At 41.7% G+C, this 12,284-nt stretch overlaps 1 protein-coding gene across 1 annotated transcript in view; it reads right to left on the bottom strand.

Annotated features, from left to right (window-relative positions):
* CFAP61 (cilia and flagella associated protein 61) overlaps nt 1-12,284 on the bottom strand; it is a 295,349-nt gene that overhangs the window by 197,728 nt on the left and 85,337 nt on the right. Inside the window, exons 10-12 of the mRNA XM_045805725.2 lie at nt 7,653-7,727; nt 3,185-3,363; nt 894-933 (exon numbers count right to left, since the gene is read on the bottom strand). Of these exons, the coding sequence (XP_045661681.1) occupies nt 894-933; nt 3,185-3,363; nt 7,653-7,727 (294 nt within the window). The remainder of the gene's footprint in view (nt 1-893; nt 934-3,184; nt 3,364-7,652; nt 7,728-12,284) is intronic.

Below are 12,284 nucleotides of genomic sequence, written 5' to 3'. Positions count from 1 at the left end.
AGTTATAAAAACAATGGAGAACATTACTGCAAGGCTTCACTATATCAACTAAATGAGGAAATACAACTTATGCTCACATAGGCTTCAGGAAACATAATTAAACCATACTTGTTTTTTGCCTCAGTAGAAAGAGTATCAGGAAAAATAAGACAATAGATATTTTGCTTGTAATTAACCAACTGAAGAAGTCTAGTTATTGACTTGACTTAACTGATAGGGGAGGCATGGAAAAAGTCTTCATAAAAATCCATTTTTTCCTCAATTGCCTTTCTTTCCCACTTTCTTCCCTCCAATCAAGTGAGAAGTTGATTAGACTCTCCATCCCTTGACAACAGTGAACCAAAAATGGAGGCAGAGAACAGGAATGGAGGATGTTGTTTGCTCTGGTCTGTTTGTCTGAGGCCGATCCACCAAACCAGTCATAGTAGGTTGAATGCCTCCTCCATGTCAGGCACTGTGTCAGGTGACACCACCAGAAAATCAGCCACAAATTCCTACTTTACTACTCTCAGAAAAGCAATCTAGTGGTTTCAGAATTCTTTGAGCCAATGTAAGCTCTAAAGTAATATGGCAGTCTAATCCACTTTTGTGTCGTTTTTGACATTTTCATGTACTACCAGGATTCTATTAATTATTTGATTCTAATAAAACACTGTTAAAGCTATCCTTAAAAGAAATTAGACATTGAAAGGGAACTATTAAAACAGCCATGACGATATTTTGAAGAGTTCATGATATATCATTCAACCTTATTTTCAGAACACAGAAGCAATTCAAACCTCAACATTCATGGCAATGTACATGTTTGGACAGCAAATACGCCATTTTACTTTTCTATAACTTTTCTAGATTACAAAATCAATTATATTACTCAAAATTCAGCATGTACTTACAGGAAAAAGACTGAAGACAAAATTCATAAAGTCCAGTGATCTGTAAACAAGACAGTGAGCATTGTCACTGACCCGCAAGCAAATGCAGCATCAGTATATATTTAGAGAGATTTATGGCTCTCTTCCTGCCACGCAGTGATAGCCAACCACTAGTCAGAATTTGTGTCTACCTGAACATTAATCAAGTTGCAGAAAGTCATAAGCTTCATATTTCAGTAATAAAGTATTTTTTTATTAACTAAAGACATTATTATAGCAATTAATAACCTGTGCATTCAAAGACGCTCAATAGTCATTCTGTGACATAATCCCTCCCTTTTTTGTTAGAGCTGTCAGAGAGATGTGGGTATATTATAAGCAATCCTGATCTTTTTCTCTTTTACATGCAAAAGATTTTCTGACCACCTGTGGTTGTATAGTCACAGACAAACCATAACGGATCATCGAATTTCTGTCTAAAAATTCAAAAGTCACATTCAAAGCACAATCCTATCTGAACACACAGGGAAAAATAAATGTACACAACAAATCTAGAAGGGTTTATAGGCTTTTTAGATGTCTACGATATAACTAAAATAAAGATTTCCCTTTTCAACTTCTAAGATTTCCAAAGAAATTGAAAACATAAAAGGAAAAAAGTACAAGTAAAACATGATTCTAAGTGAGGTTGGGAGACTGGGAGTATGTTTAAATACATTCTCTAAGGCGAATGGATAAAGAAGATGTGGTCCATATATACAATAGAATATTACTCAGCCATCAGAAAGGATGAATATCCACCATTTGTATCGACATGGATGGAACTGGAGGAGATTATGCTAAGTGAAATATGTCAAGCAGAGAAAGACAATTATCATATGGTTTCACTTATATGTGGAACATAAGGAATAGCATGGAGGATATTAGGAGAGGGAGGGAAAAATGAAGGGGGGAATTCAGAGGGGGAGACGAACCATGAGAGACTATGGACTCCGGGAAACAAACTGAGGGTTTCAGAGGGGAGGAGGTGGGGGATCCAGCTAGGCCGGTGCTGGGTATTAAGGAGGGCACGTATTGCATGGTGAGCTGGGTGCTATACACAAACAATGAATCATAGAACAAAACATCAAAAACTAATGATGTACTGTATGGTGACTAACATAACAATAAAATTAAAAAAAAATACATTCTCTAAGAAGGAAATATCCAGCAGTACTCTTGGTCATCTAAAGGATACTCTGAACCTTCCAGTCTATGAATTTGGGCAAAACTTTTCCTCTTCCAGATTGTTCTATGAATAAAATTGTGGAGTCAGTGGGAGTTCTAAAGGGGATGTGGAATCTAGGCATCAAGGTCAAAGGTCCGCTTCCAGACTATAGATGGCAGCAAGCACTGAACACGTGGGGATAGGAAGTGGGGTGACTGAGTGGTCTGGTGGGTGCCCAGGCTTTGTCTGGCACCTTGCCTCCTCCTTCTAGCAGCTGCCCTGGATTGTTGTTTGGTGTTCTACTGGCCCCCTTCTCAGATTACATTTGGGTGAGGCTTCAGGCCCAAATTTGGGATGTGGGGAGAGAATGAGGCAAAGGACTAAGCTGTCATCATGTGCTGGCCTGGCCCCATCCATCAGCTCAGGAATGAGCACACAGTCTGATCAGGTCCGATGGGGCTTGAGCTAGAAAGCCAGGCTCAAAGTCCTTCTCACTAGCTTCTGGTACAGAGCCTGAGCCCACTGTCCATTTGGGACTGTCATTTGTCTGAGAATGGGGCCAGTGGCAGGGAACCAGAGGCAGGACCCAGAGAGAGAAACTTGGAATTTGATGGGGTTATCTTGAATCAAGCCACATTGAAAATCAGTCCCACCAGTGGACTTATCCTTTGTGATATGAAGCAATTATTCCACTTTTCAAAAACCAGTTTGGGTTGGATTTTCTGATACTTGCAACCAAAAGACTCCAGACAAGCAACCACCTAAATCCGAAGCCTCCCCCTACCCAAATGCAAACTTTAGAGAATGGAGAGCAGCACTAGTTACATAAGTGATGATTTTCCAGATCCCCAACTGTTACAGAGGTGAGCCAAAACCTGGGCAGTCCGGTTCTGTGGCCCTTGCCCAAATTTTATGGTCTGAAACCTCTGGGACTGGGCCCCAGAATTCCATGCTTAAAAAACAAAACAAACAAAAACAAAAACAAAACAGGATTAGGATGTGAGGCCAGGTTTAGATACCATGAGCTCCATAAGATTAAAATGTGAGGCCACCAATGCCATAAGAAAAGTCTTACCATAATAGACAACCTGGGATCAGTACTTGCCTTGCTTCGTATTTCTCCTCAATACAAAAGAGCTGAATACAAAAAGCAGCTGAGGCTCCCTTGTAGATGGGGCGGAAGTCACTGGTCTGCTCGGGCAGTGAAACGGATGCCAAGCTCAGACAGCTGACAGAGCCATTTGTATCACCCATAGTGGACTGCTGACTGAGGTTTTCTATGTCCTACAGCAAGGAGACAGGAGGAACTGAGTGGGAATCCTATTCATTTTCTGCAATTTAATGGGCTACTGGTTGCATCCTCTCTACATTATACGGTCTCCCTAGGACAGATGTGACAGTCTCACCTGAAACAAATTATCCTGAGCCAGGCCTAGTTTTAATGAGATGTTCTTTTTTTTTTTTTTTAAGATTTAATTTATTTATTTGACAGAGAGAGGGAACACAAGCAGGGGGAGTGTGAGAGGGAGAAGCAGGCTTCCCACCGAGCAGGGAGCCTGATGCAGGGCTCGATCCCAGGACCCTGGGATCATGACCTGAGCCGAAGGCAGGCGCTTAACGACTGAACCACCCAGGCGCCCCTTAATGAGATGTTCTTAATGAGATATTCAAGATTTATAAAGGGACTGAAAGAAGTCCTCACGTGAAGTTCAGAAAATGAATGGTTTCCGTTGGTCTTTCACATAGGATCCATACTTCAACTGCAACACTGGTAGAAGTTAGAGTGTGGTAGTAGTATATACCTATCAATTCCATAAGCAAAATACCTGTCTCCCAAAGTGTTTTCATTGTGATTTTGTGCTACAAGAATTTTTGGATCTTGGGACTGTTTGGGCAGTTTGGTGATGAGGTAGAGCTCAGGGGGTCCAACCGGCGGGAGCCACCCAGAAAGCTACTGTTAGACCTTCCCGTTTCATTTCAGGGGCATCTAAGAAGATGTTATAGCTCAGTTAGAGGAAAATGATTCATTCTGAGATCCTTCCCAGTGTTCTTTTAAATCAAAGTAATACAGCAAACATTAAAATAATATCAACACTAAAACCTTATGAAGAAAATCAGGAGTCCCCTGTCCCTCCAATTCCTCTTCCCATTGGCTAGCCCTTTCAACTTTCTCATTTCTTTGGTATTTACCTCCATGTCTCTGAATATGTGCTCAATCTCTTGGAGACTGTGATAGGCAGAACAGTGGTCCCTGCAGACTGTACATGGCCCAATCCCCAGGACCTGTGCATTTTACAGAGCAACAGGGGCTTTGCAGAGGTCATTAAGTGAAGATTTTAAGACAAGGACATTATCTTGGATTATCTAGGGTAGGCCCAATATAATCAGAAGGATCCTTATAAAAAAGAGGCAAGGGGTGCCTGTGTGGCTCAGTCAGTTAAGTGGCTGCCTTCGACTCAGGTCGTGACCCCAGGGGTCGGTTAAGTGGCTGCCTTCGACTCAGGTCATGATCCCAGGGTCCTGGGATGGAGCCCCAAATTGGGTTCCCGGCTCAGCGGGGAGCCTGCTTCTTCCTCTCCCTCTGCCCGCCACTTGTGCTTGCTATCTCTAGTACTCTCTCTCTGTCAAATAAATAAATTAAATCTTAAAAATAAATAAAGAAAGAAAGAAGCAGTAGGGTCAGAGTCAAGAGACTGGAAGATACTATGCTACCAGCTCTGAAGATGGAAGAAGGTACCACATGCCAAGGAATGCAAGTGGCTTCCAGAAGCTGACAAAGGTAGGGGCGCCTGGGTGGCACAGCGGTTGGGCGTCTGCCTTCGGCTCAGGGCGTGATTCCAGCGTTATGGGATCGAGCCCCACATCAGGCTCCTCCGTTATGAGCCTGCTTCTTCCTCTCCCACTCCCCCTGCTTGTGTTCCCTCTCTCGCTGGCTGTCTCTATCTCTGTCAAATAAATAAATAAAATCTTAAAAAAAAAAAAAAAAAAAAAAAGAAGCTGACAAAGGCAAAGGGAGGGATTCTCCCCTAGAGCCTCCAAAAGGAACAGAGTCCTGCCGGCACCTGGATCTTAGCACTAGTTTGGGGTTTCTTTTTTTTTTTTTTTAAGATTTTATTTATTTATTTGACAGAGAGAGACAGCCAGCAAGAGAGGGAACACAAGCAGGGGGAGTGGGAGAGGAAGAAGCAGGCTCCCAGTGGAAGGGCCTGATGTGGGGCTCGATCCCAGAACACTGGGATCACGGCCTGAGCCGAAGGCAGAGGCTTAATGACTGCGCCACCCAGGCACCCCTAGTTTGGGGTTTCTGACTTCCAGAACTGTATAATAATACATTTATGTTGTTTTAAGCCACTAAGTTCATGGTAATTTGTTACCATAGTGATAAAAAACTAATACAAAGACCTGGCTTCTGGCATTTGGAGAACACGGTGGGAGGAGAGGACAGGGGTTTCTCCATTTGAAATGGAGAGTTCCACTTGTCTGTTCTGTCTTTCCCCATTACACAGCCTCACACAGTGCGGGCTGAACCTGAATTTGGAGCTGCTTCCATCCCATCCATCCAAAAAACGGTCATCTAGTTGTTACGCTTGAGTATGGCGGACAAGCCAGGTGCTGTCTGTAGGGACTCTAGTGTCCCCAGCACTGCATAGCAGACTGTCAGACCCCTCACTTCAGCCTGGTCCTCGCCTTGCCTTCCAGAAGCCCAGGCCCTGGGCCTTTTGTGGACACAGAAGGAGAAGTCACCTGCTTTCTGCTAGTCCCTCCCCTCACAGTGGTGCTGGACCTTCTCCTTTCTCCGCCGTGTTAAGCCAGTGTAAACTCCTCCATCGATTTTCTTCATTCTCAACATTTTGAAAGGGCTCACCTTCCAATATCTCCTCTCTTAGTCTTGTTGTCTTTGTGGATTTGTGCCCTTCTTATTGCTTTACTGTCATTTCCGTGGTTTTTTCCAGAAGGGAAAGGAGATAAACATAGGACATCAATCCACCTTGTTGACCCGGATGCCCTCTGGGGGTCCAGTATGTCTAATGCAGCAGGGAACATCCTGTCCCCTCCTCCACATCCACATTCTGGTTTGGGCCCCTACAGGCATAGCTACCTCTTAGAAATAGAGCATGCCTCACCCTCTGCTCCCTGCCTCATTCTCTCCTCCCCGGAGCCTGAGGAGTCAGTGCCCTGGCATGGGTGTCCCCAGAAGCAAACTCTGAGCTAAGTTTATTTGGGGAGTGATGCCAGGAAATTCTGCAAGGAGAGTGGGGAAGAGAGGCAAGGAAGGGAAAGACACCAATGCAGAATGTCCCACTCAATCTCACTGAGATCCTTAGGAGACTCCAGAGAATACATCTCAGAGCTGTCCCACCCAAGAGGTAAAGAAACTGGGGTACTGATTCTCCAACTACTTTCAGCAATTGTCAGATGGCTGCTTCCCAAAGATTCTGACCCGCCTGCAGGCACAGTGCCAGAGAAAGACCAGGAACCTGAAGTCCTTGTCCTCAGGTGCTGAGGAATGAGCAGTGCCAGAAGGACACAGGCAGGGTCCCCCGGCAGGTGCTAAAGTAAGATTCAGAAAATGGACCCTGGCCTGCCTGATGCACTCTCTTCCTAGCAGCACATCCTGCTCCTGACTGCATGCATTCTCCTGTCCTCCACACACTTAGCCCAGGAGGGCAGACCCTGCTCCAACGGTGAAGTCTGCCTCCAGCCAGGTGTGTACACTGAATTCAGCAGGCGGAACTAGGAAATCCACTTGTTACAGGTCCAAGCTTTGTTCTCCAGTTCAGTGTTAGCCAAAATCAAGTGGCACCTTTATCTCTAGCTGACTTCTGTGTAGGCTTCTTAATTGTTCAGAATCTGGAGAAGAAAGGGGTACCAAAATTTGGCCCTCTCTCAGAATTCTGATGTCTGGGATTAGTGTTGCATTAACATGGTCCTCCCAGGACCTCCATGGAGATGACCTGACTTCCTGTTCCTTCAAGGGCTCTCCAGACTTCTCAGCTTGACTCATGAGTCTAGAAGAGGTGATGGGGAATCCACTGAAAGCTCAGAACTGGGCTCACCACTGGGGCATGAGACCGTCTGATCATGTGAATGTCCCACTTAAAACTTTCAAAGCCTTCCTCTGCTCCTTAGGAAAAATTCAAAATCCCAAGCAGAGTCCACAGAACCCTGCCAAACGACCTGAATCCTTGGGTTTCTAGCAGGAAACAGAGGGCACACTCCAGTGCAGCAGACCAAGGAGGTTCAACAAAGGACCACATGTGAAAGTGTGGGCAGGGAGAAGGGAAACCAACAAAGGAAGAAGAAGTGCCCCAGGGGTGGCAGCTGGAGGAAGATGCTACCACCCCTTGGCCTGAATCCATAACAGTATAACTTCTAGGACCAAGCTGTACAAGGGATAACAAATAAAGGATTTCTCAGTGGAGGAAGACCTCATCGAGGAAGGCTTTGTGGAGTGAGTGCTAAAGAAGGTGGCAGCTCTGAGCTGGTAGAGAGAGGCGGGGAAGCCTGGAGGAGGAACGAGCACGCCAGCACTCAGTGGAGAGCAGTGAACCTCTCCAGCACAAAGACCCTACCTCCATTTCACTAGCGTTTTCGCTATGGACTGCTGACAAAAGTCCCTCAGCTGTGGCTCCTTCTGTGATTCTCGCCTGCAAATGACAAAGGCAAGACATTTAAGCAACACCTACTACAGTGGTTCAGAGCCCCAGTTCTGGAACCAAATGCCTTGGGTTCAGATCCTGGCTCCATGGCTTACTGGCTTGGGAAAGTCATGGAGTCTCCGTGGCCTCATCTCTAAAAGGGGCTAAAAGCAGCACCTGCCTGACCAGGTTGTTAGGAGAATAAAATAAGGACAGGTAGAGGGAGAGATGCTAGCACAGTGCTGGCTCCTCCTTGTTCTCCGTAGACGTTAGTTATTACTTCGTTATTCTTATTCTTCTGTGCAACTTGAAAGCTGCACTAAGTTTCTTCCAGCTGCTTTATTGACGTATAATTAACAGTAAACTTACATATTTGAAGTATACCTTTTGAAAAGTTTTAACCTATGTATGCACCCATAAAAATATCACGATAATAAAAATAATGAGCACATACATCACTCCCCAAAGCTTTTGTGTTTCTAGGTGCTCTTCCCTCCCATCCTGTGCCACTCGGCCAACCACAGACAAACGATTATCTGCTTTTGTCACTCTAGGTTATAGGCTGAGTCTATTTCTGGATCTTCTGTTCCCTTGGCATCGTTATCACAGGGGCTTAATGACAAGAACTATATAGTAGACCTTGAAATAAGTAGTATTAGTCCAACAACTGTTCTGTTCCAAAGTTGTTTTGGCTATTCTAGGTCCTTTCCATTTTCCATATGAATTTTGGAATTAATTTTTCAATTTCTAGAAAAATTCCTCCTGAAATTTTGACTGGGAATGCATTGATCAATTGGGGAAGAATTGACACCTTGACAATATCAAGTCTTTGAAACCAGGAACATGGGATAGCTCTCCATTTATTTAGGTCTTATTTCATTTCTCTCAGCAATTTTTTGTGGTTTTCAGTGTACAAGTCTTGAACATCTTTTGTCAGATTTATCTCTTAGTATTTTGTATATTTGTACTAGAGTAAATGGAGTTTATTTCAATTTCTGGTTATTAATTGCTATTACGTAGAAATAAAATTGAACTTTGCATATGAATTTTGTATATATTTAGCAACATGCTAAATTATTTACTAGTTCTAGTAGCTCTTTTGTAGATTCTAGATGATTATGTTCTATCTACAAATAAAGGACAGTTTTAATTCTTTCTTTCCCATCTGGATGTCTTTTATTTCTGTTATCTTTTTCTGCTGGCTTGAACTTCCAGTATAATTTTGAATAGAAGAGGTGAGAGCAGACATTCTTGCATTGTTCCTGACCATGGTGGAAAAGTATTCAGTCTTCTACCATTAAGTATGATGTTAGTTACAAAAATAGCCTCTATCAAACTGAAGAAGTTCTTTCTGATTCCTAATTTTCTGAGAGTTTTAATGAGGGATGAACATGGAATTTTCAGATGCCTTCCTTGCATTTTTAAAAGAAACATTAGGTAATCTTTTTTAGCTTGTTAATATGGTGAATTACATTGATTTTTTAAAAGTAGGTTCCATGCCCAGTGTGAAACCCAACATGTGGCTTAAACTCACAACCCAGAGATCAAGACAGGAGCTGAGATCAAGAGTTAGCATGCTTAGCTGACTGAGCCACCCAGGTGCCCTTGATTGATTTTTTATGTTAAACCAACCTTGCATTTCCAAGAATAAACCCTACTTGGTCAAGATGCACTATCCTTTTTATAATATTGATTCAAATTGCTAAAACTTTTATTAGGATTTTTCCATCGATGTTCGTGAGAGATACTAACCTGGAGTTTTATCTTCTTATAATCTCTTTTGTTGTGAGAAGACATACTTTAGATGACTTAAATCCTTTTAAATTTATTGAGATTTATTTTGTGGCCTGGGATATGGTATACTTTGGTAAAAGTTCCATGTGCACAGGAGAAGAATGTGTATTCTGCCATTTTGTGGGTAGAGTTATTAAGTGTCAGCTCAAAGTTGTTGGTAGTGTTCTCAGAATCTATATTCTTACCAATTTTCTACTTCCATCAATTATTAAGAGAGGGATATTGAAATCTCTAAATATGGTCATTTGTTTGTATTTGCAGTTCTATCAGTTTTTGCTTCATGTGTTTTGAAATTCTAGATGCGTAAGTATTTAGGATTGTCATGTTCTCTTGATCTATGTTACTTCTAGTAATATTCTCTGTTCTGAAGTCCACTTTGTCTGAAATGAACAAAGCTACCCCAGCTTTCTTTTGATTAGTGTTAACACACTGTATCTTTTTGTATCTTTTTAATTTGAACCTATTGTATCTTTGTATTTAAAGTGCATTTTTGGGGTCCCTGGGTGGCTCAGTTGGTTAAGTGTCTGACTTCCACTCAGGTCATGATCTCAGCATCCTGGGATCGAGCCCTGAGTCAGCCTACACACTCAGTGAGTAGTCAGCTTCACCCTCTTCCTCTACCTCTGCCCCTCCCCACACTTGTGCTATCTTTCTCTCAAATAAAAAATAAAATCTTTTTTAAAAAGTGCATTTTTGTAGTCTCCATATAATTGAGTCTTGCTTTTTCATCCAACCTATCTTGGCCTTATATGATCTTTGACTGGGATATTCAATGTATATTACATTTAATGTAATTATCAATATATGTGTAATTATACATGATTGATATACATAATTGATAATGTGATTATCAATATATCGATATAGGTTTAAGTCTGCCATCCTATTTGTTTTATATTTGTCCCTCTGTTCTTTATACTCCCTTTCCATCTTTTTGCCTTCTTTTGGATTAGTTGTATATATTTTTTAAAAGATTTTATTTTTAAGTAATCTCTATACCCAACATGGGGCTTGAACTCACAACCCCAAGATCAAGAGTCACATGCTCTACCAACTGAGCCAGCCAGGTGCCCCAGTTATATATTTTTATGGTTCCACTTTCTTCTGTAGGTTTATTAAGTATAACTCTCCGAATTTGATTTGTAACTTCAATATTTTTTAGAGTTTCTGAGATACATCTTTAACTTATCACATCTATCTTCAGGTGATATTATACCACGTCAGGTATGGTAGAAGAGCCTTCAAGTACTATATTTACATTTCTCCCCTCCTGGTTTTTGTACTATTTTTGCCATACATTTCATTTTAACATCTGCTACAAGCACCGCATTATGTTCTTTTTATTTTACTTAAGCAATCAATTATCTTTTAAAGAGATATAAATAATAAGAACAAAATCTTACATGTGTACCCATCCCGTTACTGTTTCCAGCACTCCTCATTCCTCTGTGTAGATACAGAGTTCCATCTGGTATCATTTCTCTTCTGTCTGAAGGACTTCAACATTTCTTGTAGTATGTGTCTGCTGGTAATGAATTCGTCCACATTTTGTGTGTAGATGAAAATTTTACTTTCATTTTTGAAAGATAATTGGTGGGTATAAAATTCTAGGTTGACAGTTTATTTTCTGCCAGGTCTTTAAAGCTGTGACTGCAATGTCTTGCTGCTTGCATTGTTTCCAACATGAAATCTGCTACAACCATTATCTTTGTTCCTCTCTTCCCAGCTTGCCTTTCCCCCTCTTCTGGATGCTTTTAAAAGTTTCTCTTTATCACTGGTTTTCCACTATTTGATTATGATGGGCTTTGATACAGTTGTCTTTGTGTTTCTTGTGCTTGCTTTTTATTGAGCTTGTGTCTCTGTGTTTACTGTTTTCATAAAATCTAGAATTTGTTTAGTCATCATTTCTTCAAATATTTTTTCTATTTCAACCTCTCCCTCCTCTTCTTTATGAACTTCACCTGCACACATATTAGCTACTTGATATTATCCCACAGCTCACTGATACAATGATCTTTTTTATTTTTTAATTCTCATTTGTATTTCAAGTTTACTAACTTTTCTTTCTGCGATGTTTAATCTATGGTTAATCCTTCCATGTATTTTTCATCTCATGAATTGTGGTTTTTATGTTTAGAGGTTTTAGTTTTTATATCTTCCATGTCTCTCTTTGAACTTTGGAACTTACATAGTTACAGTAACTGTTTTAATGTTCTTGTTCACTAATTCTAATTTCTGCCTCAGATCTACGGTGGTTTCAACTGGTTATCTCCACCTTATGAATCATTCATTCTCAGTTTTTTGAGGGCCAGTAATATCTTCTTTGATTCCAAACATTGTAATTTAACCTAGTTGGGTGCTAGTTAATTTTGCACTCCTAAACACATTCTCGAACTTTGTTCTGGGACTCAGTCACTTGGGAGCTGTTTGATCCTTCTGGTTCTGCTCTACAAATATGTTAGACATGACTGATGCAGTGCTCTCTCTAGAGCTGATTATTCCCACTACTGATGCAAGACTCTTCGTGCACTCTTCCAGTGCCTTGTGAGTCATAAGGTTCTCCAGTCTGGCTGATGGGAACAGGCACTGGTTCCAGCTTTGGATGAGCACTGGGCACTGTGAACTGGATTCCTTTTGGGAGGTTCTTTCCTCAGCCTGACCTTCACTATTTTCTCACGTGCCTGTGCTGATCAGTCTTCAGCTGAACATTCAGGAGCGGCCCTCTGCTGGTGTCTAACATCTCTCTCTGAGCAGCTCTCTCCTCTCTGGTAC

Source organism: Ursus americanus, chromosome 22 (assembly GCF_024610735.1).
Source record: "Ursus americanus isolate L20-20 chromosome 22, mUrsAme1.1.p, whole genome shotgun sequence".
Lineage (NCBI taxonomy): Eukaryota > Metazoa > Chordata > Mammalia > Carnivora > Ursidae > Ursus > Ursus americanus.
This window is presented reverse-complemented; position numbering and strand designations above follow the sequence as displayed.